At 41.0% G+C, this 20,286-nt stretch overlaps 4 protein-coding genes across 10 annotated transcripts; 2 read left to right on the top strand and 2 right to left on the bottom strand.

The window, feature by feature from the left end:
- Nucleotides 1–2,473: 2,473 nt before the first annotated feature.
- Nucleotides 2,474–7,634, bottom strand: LOC141776691 (uncharacterized). 5 transcript variants are annotated; one of them, XM_074650443.1, is made up of 6 exons: nt 7,478–7,634; nt 6,400–6,480; nt 5,053–5,528; nt 4,165–4,240; nt 3,930–4,058; nt 2,474–3,442 (listed from the first exon to the last, which is right to left on the bottom strand). In XM_074650443.1, the coding sequence occupies exons 3-6, from the start codon at nt 5,492–5,494 to the stop codon at nt 3,064–3,066; spliced, it is 1,026 nt and encodes a 341-aa protein (XP_074506544.1). In that variant the 5' UTR covers nt 5,495–5,528; nt 6,400–6,480; nt 7,478–7,634; the 3' UTR covers nt 2,474–3,063. The 5 variants fall into 5 exon arrangements, with proteins under 5 accessions (XP_074506544.1, XP_074506543.1, XP_074506546.1 ...); XM_074650442.1 differs by having other exon boundaries at nt 7,382–7,537; XM_074650445.1 differs by lacking the exon at nt 7,478–7,634 and adding an exon at nt 7,241–7,290.
- A 1,149-nt stretch (nt 7,635–8,783) lies between these two features.
- On the top strand, nt 8,784–13,085 carry LOC141776686 (UDP-glucuronosyltransferase 1A3-like). Of its 2 annotated transcripts, XM_074650434.1 has the most exons (9): nt 8,784–9,672; nt 9,899–9,962; nt 10,051–10,199; nt 10,400–10,527; nt 10,660–10,753; nt 11,077–11,202; nt 11,300–11,387; nt 11,488–11,707; nt 11,878–13,085. In XM_074650434.1, the coding sequence occupies exons 1-9, from the start codon at nt 9,160–9,162 to the stop codon at nt 12,146–12,148; spliced, it is 1,653 nt and encodes a 550-aa protein (XP_074506535.1). In that variant the 5' UTR covers nt 8,784–9,159; the 3' UTR covers nt 12,149–13,085. The 2 variants fall into 2 exon arrangements, with proteins under 2 accessions (XP_074506535.1, XP_074506536.1); XM_074650435.1 differs by lacking the exons at nt 8,784–9,672; nt 9,899–9,962 and having other exon boundaries at nt 10,400–10,480.
- Nucleotides 13,086–13,232: 147 nt separating this feature from the next.
- On the top strand, nt 13,233–18,243 carry LOC141776688 (UDP-glucuronosyltransferase 1A1-like). 2 transcript variants are annotated; one of them, XM_074650436.1, is made up of 9 exons: nt 13,233–14,151; nt 15,006–15,069; nt 15,158–15,306; nt 15,507–15,634; nt 15,855–15,948; nt 16,272–16,397; nt 16,495–16,582; nt 16,683–16,902; nt 17,056–18,243. In XM_074650436.1, exons 1-9 carry the CDS (start codon nt 13,639–13,641, stop codon nt 17,324–17,326), a joined length of 1,653 nt encoding a protein of 550 aa, XP_074506537.1. In that variant the 5' UTR covers nt 13,233–13,638; the 3' UTR covers nt 17,327–18,243. The 2 variants fall into 2 exon arrangements, with proteins under 2 accessions (XP_074506537.1, XP_074506538.1); XM_074650437.1 differs by having other exon boundaries at nt 16,683–16,917; nt 17,066–17,164.
- Nucleotides 17,471–20,204, bottom strand: ndufb3 (NADH:ubiquinone oxidoreductase subunit B3). The gene is made up of 3 exons (XM_074650454.1): nt 20,061–20,204; nt 17,814–17,942; nt 17,471–17,710 (listed from the first exon to the last, which is right to left on the bottom strand). The coding sequence occupies exons 2-3, from the start codon at nt 17,939–17,941 to the stop codon at nt 17,560–17,562; spliced, it is 279 nt and encodes a 92-aa protein (XP_074506555.1). The 5' UTR covers nt 17,942; nt 20,061–20,204; the 3' UTR covers nt 17,471–17,559.
- Nucleotides 20,205–20,286: the final 82 nt, after the last annotated feature.

The following is a 20,286-nucleotide window of genomic DNA, read 5'->3' as shown; positions in this document are numbered from 1 at the left end:
ATCCACCCCCATGTTGATAAGAGTGTTAAGTACTTGACAAATCTCTGTGATTAATTGATCGATTGACAGCCCTAATAATAATAATGCAATAATAAAGTAAAAAGGAAAGGAATTCAATTTGACAAATTTTAACAGAATTTCCCCATTCTGTCTTTAAATTAATTAAATATAATTGAATTTTGGAATGAAATAGCAAATACTTGAAAATGTTATATTGTTATATTATTTACTCATCTGTCTGTCTGTCCAAGTTCCATTTCACAATTAATTTCCTTCCTGCTTTAACGTTTAGTTTCCATTTCATGACTGTTTCAATTCAAAGATGTGTACGCAGCACCAACTGCTCTGTGGATTTCACTTGATTTCTTTCTCTCTCTTTTCGCACTTTAATAAATGATATACTTATAGAATATGAAAAAAAAAAAAAAAATGGAAATAAAAATAAGATAAAATAATAATCAATGAAACAGAGGAGAGAGAAAAGAGTAAGTAAAATAACTGATTAAAAATCACTTGATTTTTAGGAGGCACACTGCTTACACATCTTTAGACAACCCATGGTGAAATGGAAACTGTAAAGTAAGAACCAATTAATTTCAATTTTAATAATTATAATGGCATTTCATAACGGATTATAATTAAACTCCATGTTCCACATCTATGTTTGTGATGCCGAGTCGATCAGCAGACACACTTCCTGGCTTGGCACTGGCAGTTCGGACTTTAAATCCCCATCCTCTCCCAATACAGTAATCCCACAAGTAAACAGCAACAACACCCACCCCCCAAAAAAACACTGTCAAACCTCAGTGCCTCAGTGCCTTCAACACTCAGTGCCTTATCTCTTGCTCATTTTCCCCACCCTTCCTCTACATTCACTGGTATCAGCGTCAACATCTTGAAAATAATATTGCTGTGTAAAAACACCTAGGTGTTTCTGGTTTATACTCATCAAAATGATCCAGATAACTCAGCGCCTGTACTGACTGTCTTAATTGAGGTCACGCTGCTGAATAAGCCTAATTTAAAGATGAAGTAGGCAAGTTGGAGCAAATATGATTTAAATAAAGGTTATTTTGATAAAATGGTCACTATATCCTGACAGTAGTGCATGAGACAGGTAATCTGAAAAAAATCATGTGCCTCTGTGTCCTCCGGTGCTCCTAACAGCATCTGCAAGATTTCACAGACTGGAGGAAAACAACCAATCAGAGCCGAGCTGGAGACTTGCCGTCTCTGAGCAGCTGTCAATCACTCGCAAACTCCAATCAAACGGTCAAACTAGGCAGTGCTGATCAAATATGAATCAATATTCTGTTACTGTAATGCCTATTTCTAAGGTAAAATGTTTCCAAAAACATCTTGTAGTGTACTGTTTAGCTGTAAAATTAGAAAGTTTGTGACCCAGCCGCCATGTTGAGATCAGCTGAGGAGACACCAAGCACCGCCCACCAGCCGGAGAAAACTATCTCATTTTACAGCTAAACAGTACACTACAAGATGTTGCTGAAAACATTTGAGGTGAGAAATAGGCATTACAGTAACAGAATATCGATTCATATTTGATCAGCGCTGCCTAGTTTGACCGTTTGATCGGAGTTTGCGAGTGATTGACAGCTGCCTCCGTTGAATGAACAGCCAATAGGAACGCTCTCTCTGAAATGACCTGTGATTGGCCAAAGTCTCCTGTCACAGATTGTTTAAAGCCTGAAAACAGAACCATGAGGAGGTGCAGAAGTGTAGGTTTCTCTCAGAACATTTGAATTACAATATGCTGAAATGTTATTATGGAATTTTTGTCCAATGATGCCAAAAACATTCTGCCTACTGTAGGTTTAAAGCAGACTTTGAGCTCTCAGTACAGGAAACACACAGGTGTAGGCTACATAATTACATCAATTAAAGGCTGCATCCATTTAGATGCACCAGGTGCAGAGTTTTGGTTATCATGCACACTGAGACACTAAACAATCATTAATGTTATTAATTACACCTGTACTTTTCTCTTCTTCTGTAAGAAAAAAGGCACACCAAATGGCACAGGGCTGATCTGCTGTAACCAGAGGTCTGATTCCTTCAGTAAGTGGCGCCACCATGTGGGCTTTTAGAGAAAGGGTCTTACACTGCCCTCTGATAAATATTAACTAATCCCATTACCATCTGAGCGTTCCAATACCCACCACACTATTTAGTATGCCAGAAAAGATATCCCAAAACATAGTATATCCAATGCAGTGTGCCAAAAGTACCAGGATGTCCTTCTACCTCCGGATATATGAGCAAGAGGGTCAAAGTTCAAGGCAAAACGTTATGATGAAGTAGTATGTCCCAAACGTATACATACTGCATGCAACGGAACGTACTTTAAAAGGGCAGCTGCAGTACGTACTAGTAAGTATAAAGAAAAAGTATGCGATGTGGAACGCACCCCTTGTTTACAGAACATTGCTCCTTTCCACAACCTGTCACCAGGAAATATTCATCCATTTAATATTCTTGGTAAACAGTAGTTGTTCATTCATACAGAAAGGGCCAATGTTCCCAAATCCACACTATCTACTAAAATGATGATCTTTAGATATTTTGCAGTTGTTATAAAAGTTGAAATACATCAATATTCCTTACTGTTGTGTACTAAGAGGAAATTATGCACCACTTTATTTTAGTATACTTCATTTTATCACTTTTTCTAGTGTGTAAAACCACCACACACTGAAAACCTGCTTGTTGTATTAAAAAAGGTACACAGTTATAGTTATCATGCTCGTGTAGGTCTACTGGGGATGGAAATGTTAAATCTGTCTATCATAGGGATATGGGTAAAAACAGTATTAATGTGAAAAAAAATAGTTTTTCACAATAGTTCTTTTAAATAAATGCTATTTGAAAATTCATGAAAAAAATAAATAACATGTAACTTAGTACGTGGAACTGCAGCAGCCAATAAACTCAGGTATATGCCTCCAGGTGAACAAGTATTTACAGAACAGAATAATAGCCAGGCTAACGTCACAGGTAAACGCTACATCACTGAACACTGTAGCTGTTAAACGAGCCACCTCGCTAACGTGTTTCTCTGACAATCCTGCTGCTGTTGCCCCGCAGCTGGGCAAGCAAGTCTCTGAATCCGCCCGTCCTCTTTGGCGCTTTCTGCACGGGTGGGACCTCTTTTGGCTCGATGGTTTCCATGGCGACTGTGGAGGGAATCAGCTCAACAGCCAGATTTGTGTCCGATTTATCGCTGACTTCTTGATCGCTACAACCCTCAAGACCAGGACTGCTGCTGTTGTGACCGCTGGTTGGGTCGACACTGATGTGTTGGCGGCGATTGTTGCTGTGGAGACGCTGCTGTTTAGCGATGCGAGGGCCCTGAGAACCGTCTCTTGTCCTCTTCCTCCTGTTCTTCTTCACTGGCTTCACTCTGACACGTCGTCTGAGGTTCCTGACGCAAAAAACGCAGCACATTCAATTAGTTTTTGTATGAAAACAGCAGGCTCAGTTTTAAGGCTAGAGTGAAGATACTGGTATCATATGAAATATAAAATCTAATGAATCCATTGGTACCAACCATGTCTTCCTACCTTGTCGCGAAGGAAGCTAAATAACGCTCCGTACTATTTTGGTGAGGAAAAACTGTCATGCCATTTTTCAAAGGAGTCCCTTGACCTCTGACTTCAAGATATGTGAATGAAAATGGGTTCTATGGGTACCCACGAGTCTCCCCTTTACAGACATGCCCACTTTATGATAATCACATGCAGTACATACATTTGCATAAAGCAAGCATATTTGATAAGAGTATTAAATACTTGACAAATTTCCCTTTAAGGTACACAAATAAAAAAATGTGCAATTAATCGCGGTTAATCATGGACAATCATGCGATTAAATATTTTGATCGATTGACAGCCCTAGTACAGATGCATTACCTCTGAAGGAAAGCGTGCGGCCTCGAGCAGGCTGATGATTCTTCCTCTCCCACGTATTGCGCAGGTCGATTTGCCCCATTCTTGACCTCAAGTCTTTTCTTAACCAGTTGTACGTGGATCGAAAGCTTCCTGACAAAACAGAGAGGTGCTGTTATAATGAGCTGACAGCACATGACTTTGCGTGGCTACTGGTGTTCCACCTTAACGCCACACACACAAGCAGTCTCAGTCTCACCCTCTTGCATTAGGTAGCCTCCTCGGTCTCCACTTCTTCATCAGGACCCACTGGTCACATGTCAGGGACTTGGGATCTGAAAAACAAACCAGAAAGAAGACCTGTTTCATCTAAAAAAATAAACGTTTTTGTCTCACTGCGACGATATTTACTGCTGCATATATTTACTGCTGCATATATTTACTGCTGCACGTTGGATGTAATGAATGAAATGCAGCAGAGGAAAATGAAACTAAAAGCGTCTGTCTCCACAGTAAATCATCTGTTGAGTGATTGATGGTTATTTATTTGTGCTTTAGAACGTAACCGCCATGAAACCATCAGAAAATAACTTTTCTTTCTGTCATTCACAGCCCCATCGTGATGTCTCCCTTTTTTAACATTACCGCTCGCCCTTGCGATCTCTCTCTCTCTCATTTTCTTTCTCTGTTTTTTAATGAGTCAAGAGGCCAACAGCAGACTCTAACTTACTTCCAATGTTATCAAACAAAGAGACATGTTCTCCCCTCGTCCTAAAAGGGTCCTAAATCGATACTAGAGTACTTCCTTGTGTATGAGTGAAGCAGTACGTGAGTTGAAGCCGTTGAAGCAGCAGTGCTGTGTGTGTGTTTCACCAATTAGCGATGATCATCCCTGCAAACTCCACCCCAAAAGTTCCTGTACTTTTAGAAAAGTACTACCCCACGATCAGGACCTTTTTTGACGGAGTAAAATGTCCCCGGATCTTAATTTAGACCCTGGTCCCTGCAGTGGAAATGCAATGAGTTCCTTAAAAGGTTCTTAGTTCCGAGGTGAAGCTACTTGTGCTGGATATGAGGCTTTTGGAGCCCACGCAGACATTAACATTTTCATCCCGTTGCTGGAAAAAAAAGGAAGAAGTGCACTCACCATTGTTTAAGAGTTTATTTTTTAACGGTGCTTTCATCTTCTTTGCCTTCTGGTAGCGAGCCTTGCAGGCCGAGCACAAGCCCTTCGAGGGCCTCAGCTTCTTGGGGGAGGCGCTGCGTAGGAGGGAAGGACCAGAAGCTACGCTGCTGTTGACAGAGCTGCAGTCTTCATCCGACCCGTCCACTCCTCCGTCGGCCACCTCTACAAACTTTCCTTCGTCCTCCTCGGCGACGCGTTTTGCATCGAGCGAGCTGTTGATGATGTCGATGATGTCGAGGCCCTTCCCCTCGTCTGCATCGACTACGCCGTCGTCTTCTTTGGTCTTCCTCAGCTCTGTCTTCTGTCTCCTACCCCTCAACTTGCGCTCGATAACTCCTTCATCTGGGCTGGGACTTCTCCTCTTGGAGGCCTTTGGTGGTCTGGAGGAGCGTCGGGGATACATGGGGCTTTTCCTCTCCAGACAATACTCAAATGACCTGTGACAGAGAGCAACAGTGGATATCTGTGATAAAGCACCTGTGAAGTGTAATACATTGGTATGTGATCACTAAGGCTTTATCTTATTTCACAATTTAAACCTGCAGTAGGCAGAATGTTTTTGGCAAATCCATAATAACCTTTCAGCATATTGTAATTCAAGTGTTCTGAGAAATAACTAGACTTCTACTCCTCCTCATGGCTCTGTTTTCAGGCTTTAGAAAATCTAACCCGTGACGGGAGACTTTGGCCAGTCTAGGGTGACCAGGTGTCCCACTTTACAACGGACTGCACAGCATTTTTATCCCCTGTAACACATCCCACATATTGAGACGATGTCCTACATTTTCATTGGCTCTAGTTTTTAAAAGTCAAACCACTGCAGGACGGATGTTTTTTTTTAAATCTGGCTTTTATCTAATGGCTGTGAAGAAAGCAGGGAAGGCTGTCATCACAGGGCTGTAAGTATTTATAAGCCGCTGAAAGGCAATTCTCAGAGTTTTTTTGTGAAATTTGGCAGTTATTTTTCAATTTCACACAGGGGGAATACGACATGAAGTATCACAAGAAACGTGCGTCTGGAAAAAAAAGATTAAGTTGATCTATGGATGCATTCGGGCAAAGCATAGAGATGTTACAAGATAAGGGGCAGAATAGGAATGTGTATTATTTAAGTTATACATTATATCAAAACTGTAGACTACCTCTCAGCCTTGGTAACGTGTCCCACACAAATAGAAAATAATATATATATAATATAGATATAATTAATAATAACTTTTTAAAATCACATTTGCTCCAATTCTACCCACTGCTGCTTTAACTGAGGTCACAGGCTGGAAACTATTTCATGTTTTATTGCGGTCTTACCTGGAATATTCAACACTTATGGAAAATGAATGAATGAACGACAACAAGCTGTCTGCCTCATACTTGCTGTCAGTCACAGGCCTGCAAAGACAACAAACCACTTTAATGATAGATGATCAAAACAGCGGAAGGAAAAAAAATACAGTACAATATTAGTCTTGTTCCTGTTCCTGCTTGATCTCAATTGTCAAGTCAATTTTATTCATATAGCCCAGGGGTCAGCAACCTTTACTATCAAACGACTTTTTTTCTCGTAAACTTCTGACTTTATTATCAAAATACGACTTTTTTTCTAGTAAACGTATGACTTTTTTTCTCTTAAACTTCTGACCTTATTCTCATAATATTACGACTTTATTCTCGTAATATTCTGACTTATTTTCTAGTAAACTTCTGACTTTATTCTCATAATATTACGACTTTATTCTCATATGACTTTTTTTTCTAGTAAACTTATGACTTTATTCTCATAATACTACGACTTTTTTTCTAGTAAACTTATGAATAATAAATAAATAATGAATAAAGTCATAAGTTTACAAGAAAAAAAGTCGTAATATTATGATGCCCCTCCTACCACAATCTGCTGTTTTAACACCATGTACAGTACAAACAGCTGACTACATATACAGGTAACTGTATTCTTGTATTCTTCCTTGACCCTCAGACATCAGGCAGCACCATACTGAAGCTGAAGCACATCAAGCACTGTACTATACTGAAGCTGAAGCACATCAAGCAGCACTATGCTGAAGCTGAAGCACATCAGGCACTGTACTATGCTGAAGCTGAAGCACATCAAGCACTGTACTATACTGAACACTACTATACACTACTTTACCCCACAGGCTTTGCTGTTAGCTCATGTTAGCATCTCGGCTAACATCTCGGTAAACAACCCTGGAGAAGTTACCAGGGCGACAGCAGCACTGAGATCGATATCACGTCATCACTGAAGCTACACTACGACTTTAAAACTTACTGTTTCTCAGCTCGGTCACATTTAACGTGACCTGACATGTTGAAAGATGTTGTTTTAGTGGCATCTAACAAATAGACAACAGAGCGAGGCGCTTACTTGTTAACAGACTGGCTCGAGCCAGTCGAGCTCGCGGACCTGAGGTTTGTTGTGCTCGAGGAACCTGCTTGAAGATGCGCGCGGAGGAAGGACCGGAAAGACTAGTGTCGATTCTTGTTCTTCTACGGTTATTTGATTTGATCCCCCCCAAAAAATAGCGCCTTAACGCCACCAAGCGGTTTAAAAAAAAAAAAAAAAAATACTTTATTTCAAAAGTTAAACACAATATATTCGCAGGTTCAGATTTTTTGTTACAATTCTGCAAAAAATATTTTACAGTATAAAAATAATATAAAAATAAATTATTAAAGGTCCCATATTATAAAAAAGTGAGATTCAATTTTTTTGTTATTATAAAGCAGGCTTAAGTCTTATATAAATACTGTCAAAGTATCGAAACACTCAATCCACAGGGAAATACACACAGCCTGCATTCAGAAACTCTGCATTTGAAACAAGCTGTCAGGATTTCTGCCCATTCGTGATGTCACGAATATACAATATTTAGACCCTTGACACAATTTTTTTACGAGTAAACATTCTAAATGTGTCCCAGTTTATTTCCTGGTTGCAGTGTATGTAAATAACATCAGAGCTCAAATAGCCAATGGGAGTGTGCAATATTGATGACATCACTGCAGCTCTTTTCTGATTGGTCAAACTGACTGAGTTACAACTAACCCAGTGTTACAAACCTCCCCGGTCTCCCCTTCAGTAGGCTACTATTAGAAAGTATATCAAATATCTTGTGTAAGTACAGTTTTGGACCATACCTGAACATATGGAATAATGTCTAAATTAAATATTACTTGTGTTAGTTGAATTGGACTAAAGGAATTACTATTAATTTATCACCACATACTTTACACATAGAGGTGTGACTTTTGAGTGAATTTAAAGGCAAAAGTGGAGATTTAATGGGTTTACTGCAGTACATATAAACACATTGTCTGACAAAACACTGCTGTTTATAGAGGTCAAAACTCCAGCGACTCTTGTAGTATAAGGAACAACTGTATTGTCTGCTTAATGCGTTTTGGCTTTTGGTCTTCATCATGGTCATCATTGGCCTGAATGTCCTGATGACGGTCCTTGACCGAAACGTTGACTAATAAAGCAGAGAAAAGTGTGTGCGGGAGAAAGTCATTTTTCATTTGAAAAAGTACATATTGGAGGGGATCTACTCCCAGCACCACAAACAATTTTGAGAATGTGCATGTTTACCTCTCTTTGAACATCATTGGCCTGAAACCACGTGACCATTAACCCAGCCCATCTATGTGTGGGTGCCCTGTTTTGCCTGTTTTTATCCCTCGTCTTCTACAAAACACTGCCATTTCCTCCACTGAACTCTCCCACAGTGACTCAGGTGCAGCATCGGTTGTGATTGCACACTTTCTTTTCTGTATGGGTGGCAATAAAGTAAATTACACATTAATGAAATCACTGGAAATCCGACTGTCAGCCGCTGAGGACTGCAATTGCCGCTCTTGTTAAAGCGAGGACTTTGAACACAAACAACTCTGCAACCCAGATAGAGAAACCTGAAGGGCAGGAATGACATACAGGAATTCAAAGCACAGAGAAAGGGGGCGTTTTCTTTGTCCATTTTTCCTTACATTGCCTCACACTTTCTTCTGTGTTGGATTCAGTGAGGCTGCAGACACAGAGCAAAGACAACAATGTGGAAAGCAGCGATGTCCGTGTTCCTGCTGCTAAACATGGCTATGCAGGTGATCGGTGCTGTAGATGGGACGAGGGAGCCAGAGGTGAAGGCGAAGACAGAGGAGGCTGAAGCCACCAACGCCGTTCCTGCAAGTGACGCTTCTCCTTCGGGTTTCTCGGGCAACCTGCTGGTCATACCTATGGATGGGAGTCACTGGGTGACTGTAAAGGCCATAGCCCAAGAAATAGGTCGCCGTGGACACCGGGTCACCGTGGTGATACCGGAGGTCAGCATACGGATGGGTCCAGGGAAACACTACGACACCGTGACCCATCCTGTTCCTTACGACAAGGCTTTCATTGACTCTGTCATGTCCTCGAACAAGGACCCCCTGCAACAATCGGAACAGTCTTTCACGGAGAAGATAAGCAAAAAATTCACACAAATCCAGAGAATAGCAGGCTTACTCCACAGCGGAGCAGAGGCCCTACTGTTCAATGCCAGTCTGATCTCACATCTGGCACAGCAGGTGAGTGCAAATACAGAGGTTGAACACAACATCAGGATCATGTGTAAAATCTAATACAATTCAATACAAAAGCCTTGCATTATACCGTATACTGAATTTGTGAGGCATTTGTTGAGATTATGTCTACTACTCTTGTACTACCTTTTGGGGCTGTGTATTGGATTGCTAAATACTGTAGTGTGTTTGTGTCATTGTGTACAATGTTTTGCACCTTTTCACTCTGCAGAACTTTGATGCCGTCCTAACAGACCCCATGGTGCCCACCGGCTCACTGATAGCTCGGAAATTTGGTGAGTTCTGCCACACTCGGATTATCTGTGCTCTAATACAGTAAGTCTGCACATTTTCTCACCAGTCATACATGAAATCATTTTGCAGGACTCCCCACTATAAATGTGCTGAGAGGAATTCCATGTCACTTGGATATGAAGGCTGCAGGCTGCCCCGCCCCACCTTCATATGTGCCCCGCTTCTTCACCAGAAACACAGACAGAATGAACTTCAAGCAGAGATTTTTCAACACTTTGGTGAGCACTTACAGCCAGTTGTGCATTATGCGTGAAGGATGGCCATGTTTCCATTCTGTAAAATGAACTCTACTCCAATTTATTAGGTAAAACACAGATTCTGTGTTGACCAAACTAATCCTTTTACTTCACATAAACTTGGACTGCTTGAATGTTTTTTGAACATTTATTTATTGCTCTGTGGTGCTTCTGACCTACAGGTGGCATTATTGGAGCCACTGCTATGCCGACTGTTCTTCTGGCGCTTTGATCAAATAGCCTATCAGTTCCTGGGAGAGGATGTGGGTGTAGCGGAAGTCCTGTCAGACTCTGCTATCTGGCTAATGAGGTTAGTAGGGTAGTGGATAGTGCAAAGGTAATTTGACTGTTGATTTATACCACCTAATCTCACTGAAAGAAAACATATCTTAGATTCTTTGTCTCATATTCAGATACATATTGTGATGCTGTGTTTAAACAGGATAGACTTCACACTGGAGTTCCCACGCCCTTTAATGCCAAATATTGTGCCAGTCGGTGGAATCAACTGCAACATGAGACACCCCCTGCCTGAGGTAAGGCCCGTCGAACATATTTCATCATAGTTTAACGAAATTAACACTGCAGCTGACCAATCAGAGCAGACTGGGCTTTTCGGGAGGGGAGGGGAGATCAGGAGCTCAAACAGAGCGTTTCAGACAGAGGGTGAAAAGAGGTGCTGCAGCACAGCCGGTACGACAAGAACAACGTTTTTTTTTAACATGAAAGCGTTTAAACATGTTCTAGTAGAAACCCAAAATACCAATACGCACCTGAAAATATGCATAATAGGTCCTCTTTAATGCAGGGAGATAAAAATGCTTGCTGGACCCTAGCGTATGTGTATTTGTTTTTGCAGGATCTGGAGTCCTGGGTGGCAGGAGAACATGGGTTTGTAGTGTTCACTCTGGGCACTATGGTGTCAGACCTGCCAGAAGAGACAACCTCCGTCTTCCTAGAGGCCTTTAGACAGATTCCACAGAAGGTACAGAAATATACATCAACATATATGATAATCCATTTTAAATTATACATCAATGAATCAAAAAAAGGAATAAATGACACTTATCTTCTTTTGTTAGGTAATATGGAGGCACACTGGGAAGGTTCCCGACAACGTCCCGGAAAATGTGAAGCTAATGAAATGGGTGCCTCAGAATGACCTGCTGGGTAAATCCACCGCTAGCACATCCTGAAATGTGAAGCTCACGACTCAAAACTGACCAACGGTGTGTCACGTAACGCAACATCTGATATCTTTGTGTGTTAGCACACCCTGGAGCCCGGGCTTTCATCACTCACGCTGGCTCGCATGGTCTCTTTGAGGGACTGTGTCACGCTATTCCCATGGTGATGGTGCCAATTGGGGGGGACCAGCCTGACAACGCGCAGAGGATTGCGAGCAGGGAAGCCGGAGTGGTGTTGGATATTTATTCGATCACTACAGAAAGCCTTCTTTGGGGACTGAATGAGGTCATCAATGACACCAGGTGAGGGGGGGGGAGGGGGTCAGAAGGTCGCTCACAATTATCTCATTAAAAAGAAGCTCCTTAAATCTTAGTGCTGATGATGATCATAATATAAAAGAATCTGCTTTTCATACCATCTACTTCTCTATGTTGTATTCTTCAACTCTTGCCATCAATCTGTTTATATCCAGGTATAAAGAGAACATGCAGAAGCTCTCGGCTCTCCATAAAGACCGGCCAATTGACCCACTCGACCTTTCAGTGTACTGGACAGAATTTGTGATGCGGCACAAAGGGGCAAAACATCTTAGACCTGCTGTCCATGACCTCAACTGGCTCCAGTACTACTGCCTGGATGTCATAGCGCTTCTGGCTACTGTGGTGCTGGTTTTCGTAATACTGTCAGTAAAATGCTTGAAACTATGCCTCCGGAAACTGAGCAGGAAGAGGAAGCTCGACTGACCTAGTGCTACCTTCATCTCAGCAATAACACTATGTCAAGGGAGATTAAAAAAAAACATCATTGTCATTAAAATACGAATGCAAAGTTAAGTTTGTTTATGGTTTTCTAGATGTGACCGGGTTTATGAAGAATAAGGGAAACCATGCATTGTCCAATGCTGGGAAACGAGGCGATTCCTCACGTAAAAACGTCCCTGTGGAGATGTTGTGGCGAAAGTAGATGTCTGTCCCTGGGTTGCAGGCTTTGTGGGCCCAGAACTGACTTTTTAATGAACTGTTTACAACTATCCCCGCCCCTAGCAGCCCTTACAGAGCTAACTGTTTTAGCATGTGGGTTTGAAGTTAGCATGAATCCAAAGCAACAAATTTAACAAGAGAAACTGCTACTTTAGGTTACGTAAGTCAAACCATTGTATTTACAATACAATGAACGCTAGGCAAAAAATTATCTTGACAAAAAAATGTTTATCTTTCTATTACCTGAAAATCAGTTGTTTGATCATAAAATCCATAATGTTGCTCACAGAGAAATGCCGCTTCTCCTGAGAGCTCAAATAGCCAATGGGAGCGTGCAATATTGATGACATCACTGCAGCTCTTTTCTGATTGGTCAAACTGACTGAGTTACAACTAACCCAGTGTTACAAACCTTCCCGGTCTCCCCTTCAGTAGGCTACTATTAGAAAGTATATCAAATATCTTGTGCAAGTACAGTTTTGGACCATACCTGAACATATGGAATAATGTCTACATTAAATATTACTTGTGTTAGTTGAATTGGACTAAAGGAATTACTATTAATTTATCACCACATGCTTTACACATAGAGGTGTGACTTTTGAGTGAATTTTAAAGACAAAAGTGGAGATTTAATTGGCTTGAATGTCCTGGTGAAGGTCCTTGACCGAAACGTTGACTAATAAAGCAGAGAAAAGTGTGTGCGGGAGAAAGTCATTTTTTATTTGGAAAAGTACATATTGGAGGGGATCTACTCCCAGCACCACAAACAATTTTGAGAATGTGCATGTTTACCTCTCTTTGAACATCATTGGCCTGAAACCACGTGACCATTAACCCAGCCCATCTATGTGTGGGTGCCCTGTTTTGCCTGTTTTTATCCCTCGTCTTCTACAAAACACTGCCATTTCCTCCACTGAACTCTCCCACAGTGACTCAGGTGCAGCATCGGTTGTGATTGCACACTTTTTTTTCTGTATGGGTGGCAATAAAGTAAATTACACATTAATTAAATCACCGGAAATCCGACTGTCAGCCGCTGAGGACTGCAATTGCCGCTCTTGTTAAAGCGAGGACTTTGAACACAAACAACTCTGCAACCCAGATAGAGAAACCTGAAGGGCAGGAATGACATACAGGAATTCAAAGCACAGAGAAAGGGGGCGTTTTCTTTGTCTATTTTTCCTTACATTGCCTCACACTTTCTTCTGTGTTGGATTCAGTGAGGCTGCAGACACAGAGCAAAGAGAACAATGTGGAAAGCGGCGATGTCCGTGTTCCTGCTGCTAAACATGGCTATGCAGGTGATCGGTGCTGTAGATGGGACGAGGGGGTCAGAGGTTAAGGCGAAGACAGAGGAGGCTGAAGCCACCAACGCCGTTCCTGCAAGTGACGCTTCTCCTTCGGGTTTCTCGGGCAACCTGCTGGTGATACCTATGGATTGGAGTCACTGGGTGACTGTAAAGGCCATAGCCCAAGAAATAGGTCGCCATGGACACCGGGTCACCGTGGTGATACCGGAGGTCAGCATACGGATGGGTCCAGGGAAACACTACGACACCGTGACCTATCCTGTTCCTTACGACAAGGCTTTCATTGAGTTTGTCATGTCCTTGAACAAGGACCCCCTGAAACAATCGGCACAGTCTTTCACGGAGAAGATAAGCAAAAAATTCACACAACTTCAAAGAATAGCAGGCTTACTCCACAGCGGAGCAGAGGCCCTACTGTTCAATGCCAGTCTGATCTCACATCTGGCACAGCAGGTGAGTGCAAATACAGAGGTTGAACACAACATCAGGATCATGTGTAAAATCTAATACAATTCAATACAATAGCTTTGCATTATACCGTATACTGAATTTGTGAGGCATTTGTTGAGATTATGTCTACTACTCTTGTACTACCTTTTGGGGCTGTGTATTGGATTGCATTATACTGTAGTGCGTTTGTGTCATTGTGTACAACCCCTGTATCGACTAAAGTTGGGAAAGTGTCAAAAGAGAAAGTACCGGTTATGCAGAAAAATGGCCCCTGTTATTGACATACTGATATAGGATATCAGTAGTTTGGTAATATTCATGTATCCACGTGTAAGTAGCATTTACTGCTCTAGCTGGTGGACGTGGAGCTTGTTTTAAAAGTTCCCATATTGTAAAAAGTGAGATTTTCATGTCTTTTATATTATAAAGCAGGTTTAAGTGCTTTATAAATACTGTTAAACTATCAAAACGCTCAATATACAGAGAAATACACACAGCCCGGATTCAGAAATTGTGCGTTTGAAACAAGCCGTTAGGATTTCTGTCCATTTGTGATGTCACAAATATACAATATTTAGACCATTACGCGGTTTTAAACGAAAGCAAAGCTGTCAGATAAATGTAGGGGAGTAAAAATTACAGGAATGGAAATGGAAATATTCAAGTAAACTTTCCACCACTGAGAGAAGGATGGTATGCTTTAGCAAAAATGCTGTGTCATCAGTTGACATGCTTCCCCTCGTCTGTAAAATCAATGCATACGTGTATGAAGTAGAAGGAAATGTGCTTTATTAGTGCATACTCTTGAAGATTTACACTGTTTTCCTATTTTTCTTTTGCACCTTTTCACTCTGCAGAACTTTGATGCCGTCCTAACAGACCCCATGGTGCCCACCGGCTCACTGATAGCTCGGAAATTCGGTGAGTTCTGCCACACTCGGATTATCTGTGCTCTAATACAGTACGTCTGCACATTTTCTCACCAGTCATACATGAAATCATTTTGCAGGACTCCCCACTATAAATGTGCTGAGAGGAATTCCATGTCACTTGGATATGAAGGCTGCAGGCTGCCCCGCCCCACCTTCATATGTGCCCCGCTTCTTCACCGGAAACACAGACAGAATGAACTTCAAGCAGAGATTTTTCAACACTTTGGTGAACACTTACAGCCAGTTGTGCATTATGCGTGAAGGATGGCCATGTTTCCATTCTGTAAAATGAACTCTACTCCAATTTATTAGGTAAAACACAGATTCTGTGTTGACCAAACTAATCATTTTACTTCACATAAACTTGGACTGCTTGAATGTTTTTTGTACATTCATTTATTGCTCTGTGGTGCTTCTGACCTACAGGTGGCATTATTGGAGCCACTGCTATGCCGACTGTTCTTCTGGCGCTTTGATCAAATAGCCTATCAGTTCCTGGGAGAGGATGTGGGTGTAGCGGAAGTCCTGTCAGACTCTGCTATCTGGCTAATGAGGTAATATGTACAAAGGCTATATATTGATGTTTGGGAGTAGAATACAACCTAGATTGAAGAATGTATGTAGAAGTTCGTAGACTCACATGATAAACAACGGAGGGATAGTGCAAAGGTAATTTGACTGTTGATTTATACCACCTAATCTCACTGAAAGAAAACATATCTTAGATTCTTTGTCTCATATTCAGATACATATTGTGATGCTGTGTTTAAACAGGTTAGACTTCACACTGGAGTTCCCACGCCCTATAATGCCTAATATAGTGCCAGTCGGTGGAATCAACTGCAACATGAGACACCCCCTGCCTGAGGTAAGGCCCGTCGAACATATTTCATCATAGTTAAACGAATTTAACACTGCAGCTGACCAATCAGAGCAGACTGGGCTTTTTGGGAGGGGAGGGGAGATCAGGAGCTCAAACAGAGCGTTTCAGACAGAGGGTGAAAAGAGGTGCTGCAGCACAGCCGGTACGACAAGAACAACGTTTTTTTTTAACATGAAAGCGTTTAAACATGTTCTAGTAGAAACCCAAAATACAAATACGCACCTGAAAATATGCATAATAGGTCCTCTTTAATGCAGGGAGATAAAAATGCTTGCTGGACCCTAGCGTATGTGCATTTGTTTTTGCAGGATCTGGAGTCCTGGGTGGCAGGAGAACATGGGTTTGTAGTGTTCACTCTGGGCACTATGGTGTCAGACCTGCCAGAAGAGACAACCTCCGTCTTCCTAGAGGCCTTTAGACAGATTCCACAGAAGGTACAGAAATATACATCAACATATATGATAATCCATTTTAAATTATACATCAATGAATCAAAAAAAGGAATAAATGACACTTATCTTCTTTTGTTAGGTAATATGGAGGCACACTGGGAAGGTTCCCGACAACGTCCCGGAAAATGTGAAGCTAATGAAATGGGTGCCTCAGAATGACCTGCTGGGTAAATCCACCGCTAGCACATCCTGAAATGTGAAGCTTACAACTCAAAACTGACCAACGGTGTGTCACGTAACGCAACATCTGATATCTTTGTGTGTTAGCACACCCTGGAGCCCGGGCTTTCATCACTCACGCTGGCTCGCATGGTCTCTTTGAGGGACTGTGTCACGCTATTCCCATGGTGATGGTGCCAATTGGGGGGGACCAGCCTGACAACGCGCAGAGGATTGCGAGCAGGGAAGCCGGAGTGGTGTTGGATATTTATTCGATCACTACAGAAAGCCTTCTTTGGGGACTGAATGAGGTCATCAATGACACCAGGTGAGGGGGGGGGGGGTCAGAAGGTTGCTTAAAAAGAAGCTCCTTAAATCTTAGTGCTGATGATGATCAAAATATAAAAGAATCTGCTTTTCATACCATCTACTTCTCTATGTTGTATTCTTCAACTCTTGCCATCAATCTGTTTATATTCAGGTATAAAGAGAACATGCAGAAGCTGTCGGCTCTCCATAAAGACCGGCCAATTGACCCACTCGACCTTTCAGTGTACTGGACAGAATTTGTGATGCGGCACAAAGGGGCAAAACATCTCAGAGCTGCTGTCCATGACCTCAACTGGCTCCAGTACTACTGCCTGGATGTCATAGCGCTTCTGGCTACTGTGGTGCTGGTTTTCGTAATACTGACAGTAAAATGCTTGAAACTATGCCTCCGGAAACTGAGCAGGAAGAGGAAGAACGACTGACCTGGTGCTACCTTCATCTCAGCAATAACACTATGTCAAGGGAGATTAAAAAAAAACATCAGTCATTAAAATATGAATGCAAAGTTAAGTTTGTTTATGGTTTTCTAGATGTGACCGGGTTTATGAAGAATAAGGGAAACCATGCAGTAATCAAAACAAATATTTAATAAACAGAAAATACAGAATATTATTAGACTCCATTATGGTCTGGGCTTGAGGGACAATGATGAGCATTAGTGGCCGCCCTTCTTGGGTGGGAACAGGGCGTACTCTACAGCCAGAGCAACAGTAAAGGCGGCAAAGCCCCACTTGAATCCTCTCAGCAGCACATCAGACAGAGGCACACTGCGAGCGAAGCCGCCCATGTATCTCCACGCCTCGTTGCTGCAGAGCGAGAGTGGCAGGAGAGAAAGATAGAGAGGAAGCAAGGTCAGGAATAAGAAGGACTTAAATATCAGCTATATTTCATGCAGGTAGAAATACTGACCGTGCCCACGGGTCCTTGAGGCCCCGGGCTGCCAGCCTCTGCTGTGTGAACTCCATTGGTGTTCCCTCTGTCTTCCACTGCCGCCAGTCTGGCATGGACGTCTTGTTGTGGCCGTGGTCACCTCCCATGCTGAAAACAGACACGGATATACGATTATATATAATTACTAGGGCTGTCAATTGATTAAAAATATTGAATCGCGATTGATCGCATGATTGTCCATAGTTAATTACGTCCTGATGTGTTTTAGTTCCATATGATGCCAGTATCTTCACTCTAGCTTTAAAGTTTTAAAACTCTTTGGTTTCCATCTTTGTTTACGTCTATAATGTACATGTAGCTTGGACATCTTTTCAAATGTGTTTTACTGTGAAGGGTCGTGGACATACTGTATCTTCAAAAATAAACTATGTTTTGGTGATCAAAGAGTTCATTTTGACCAAAGCTGCAGCTTATTTCTGCCATGTAAACGTAATCACCTGTGCAAAAGGCTCATACATTAAAATGATGATTAGTACAACTTTGTTTTACTTCTAAACACATTTTAATGCTCATTGTATAAACAGACATGTAAAACTATGCCACTGGTTAAACATTATGAGGTGAAGGTATTTAGCACCTGTCCTTATGGAAGTTAATCACGTTCAAGTTTAGTTTATTGATCACATACACATTGACATGGCAGTGAGATTCTTTGTTCCTGTTTGTTACTCTCTCATCCCTGTATAATAGACAATCGATCAATCAATCAATCAATTGAATAACAATAATGAAGTAAAATATAATCATCATTATAAACATTATAAATATATATAAAATATGAGGTAGGGAATACATACACAATTATAAAATAAATATAAGAGAACATACATAATATGCATGGCTGCTGTCTAACTGTCTATTGTAATACACCAGTTCACATTGAATTGGTTTAAACACATATTCTTGGTATTTTAGGTCTCTCAGGACAATATACAAGTTGACCCTAAATCTAAGTTTATACACTAAAGCTAAACCAATCAAAGCACTCTATAACATACCCAATTACAACCACTAATGTCACATCATACAGACATATACTTTATAATAAACTGTCCTTATTCCTTTTTTTTCTTGCATTTGTTTTCATTATTGTTTGTTTTTTTCCACAATATTTTTATTATGCTTTTAAACACAAACAAAACCAACAATAAATCAGCACACATTGGTCACAATAACTAAACACCAGATTTAGATCCCTAACACACAGTATACATAGCACCTAATATACTCAAAGAGGTGATTGTACACAATCACATATGTATTTGAACAATCAAAGCATCTATGTATGTGTATGTATGTATAGGGATAAGGAGGCGCTCAGTCCGTTACAATTTATCGCAGTCGACACTGATGCAACAAAACATTTTAAGAAAAATAAGAAAACAAAATAAATAAGTCAACAAATAAATATCTCGCCCTACGACACAAAAATGTCCCTTTGGCGAATTTTCAATATTGCAATCTATCAGACCCTTTAGTTCAAGTGTTTTCACCAACATATTTAAAAAAGGAAGTCTTAAAGAAATCATTTTACATTTAAATCTGTATGTTAGATATTCCATTGATATTAGCTCAAATATCAGTTTATACCACTCCACAACTGTTGGTGTTTTGTTTTTCCACTAATATGTTCATTGGGTTATTATCCTTATTGTATTTGTGAAAATAGGAAAACCCAATGTTTTCATTATTGTTGAAGCCACATCAATCAAACCCTGGCACAATTAGCTTTATTGATGTTTTTGTGTACTTTTCCTAATAAATAACTAAAGAAAACAAACCTGCTGACATTAAACATGCTGACATTAAACCTGCTAACATTAAACCTGCTGACATTAAACCTGCTGACATTAAACCTGCTGACATTAAACCTGCTGAAGCTCACTGGTGTTCAACGTTATTCAACGTTTGACACAAGCCTCACGTGGCTGGCTATCTTAATCCACTCACTGTTATTGATTACATTGATTACATAGCTAACGTACCTACCTTAAATAAAGCCTCCCTTCCTACTCAATTAATCTGATTATTGATTAAGTGCAGACAAACTGCTGTGTCGCAAAGCCTTCCCTCATAAATACAATTGAAGCATTTTGTCCTAAGACACAGTATCTACACCTTCATATGTGTTAGATAGCGTTGTCAGACACTGTGAAACAGCAATAAAGAAATGTAAACTTGTGTTTAAAAGGTAAAACTCGGTACCTGACTGGTTTGTTGTGACCTCTGTTGCTGGACTGAAGGTTTGCGACAGCTACCTTTGTTTTACGGTGGAACTACGGCACAGCAATAGGGACAAAATACCAAAGCGTCGCTTTAAAGGAGAGGGTGTTTTGTGCAAACCAATATAACAGCAGTGCAACACTTTTATGCATCTAGTAACACTATTTACGTTTATTTATAGTTGTAATATCAGTTTGTTTATTTGTAA

This window comes from Sebastes fasciatus, chromosome 11, assembly GCF_043250625.1.
Source record: "Sebastes fasciatus isolate fSebFas1 chromosome 11, fSebFas1.pri, whole genome shotgun sequence".
In the NCBI taxonomy this organism is placed as follows: domain Eukaryota; kingdom Metazoa; phylum Chordata; class Actinopteri; order Perciformes; family Sebastidae; genus Sebastes; species Sebastes fasciatus.
Note: the sequence above shows the minus strand (reverse complement) of the source record. Positions and strands in the feature narration are given on the sequence as shown.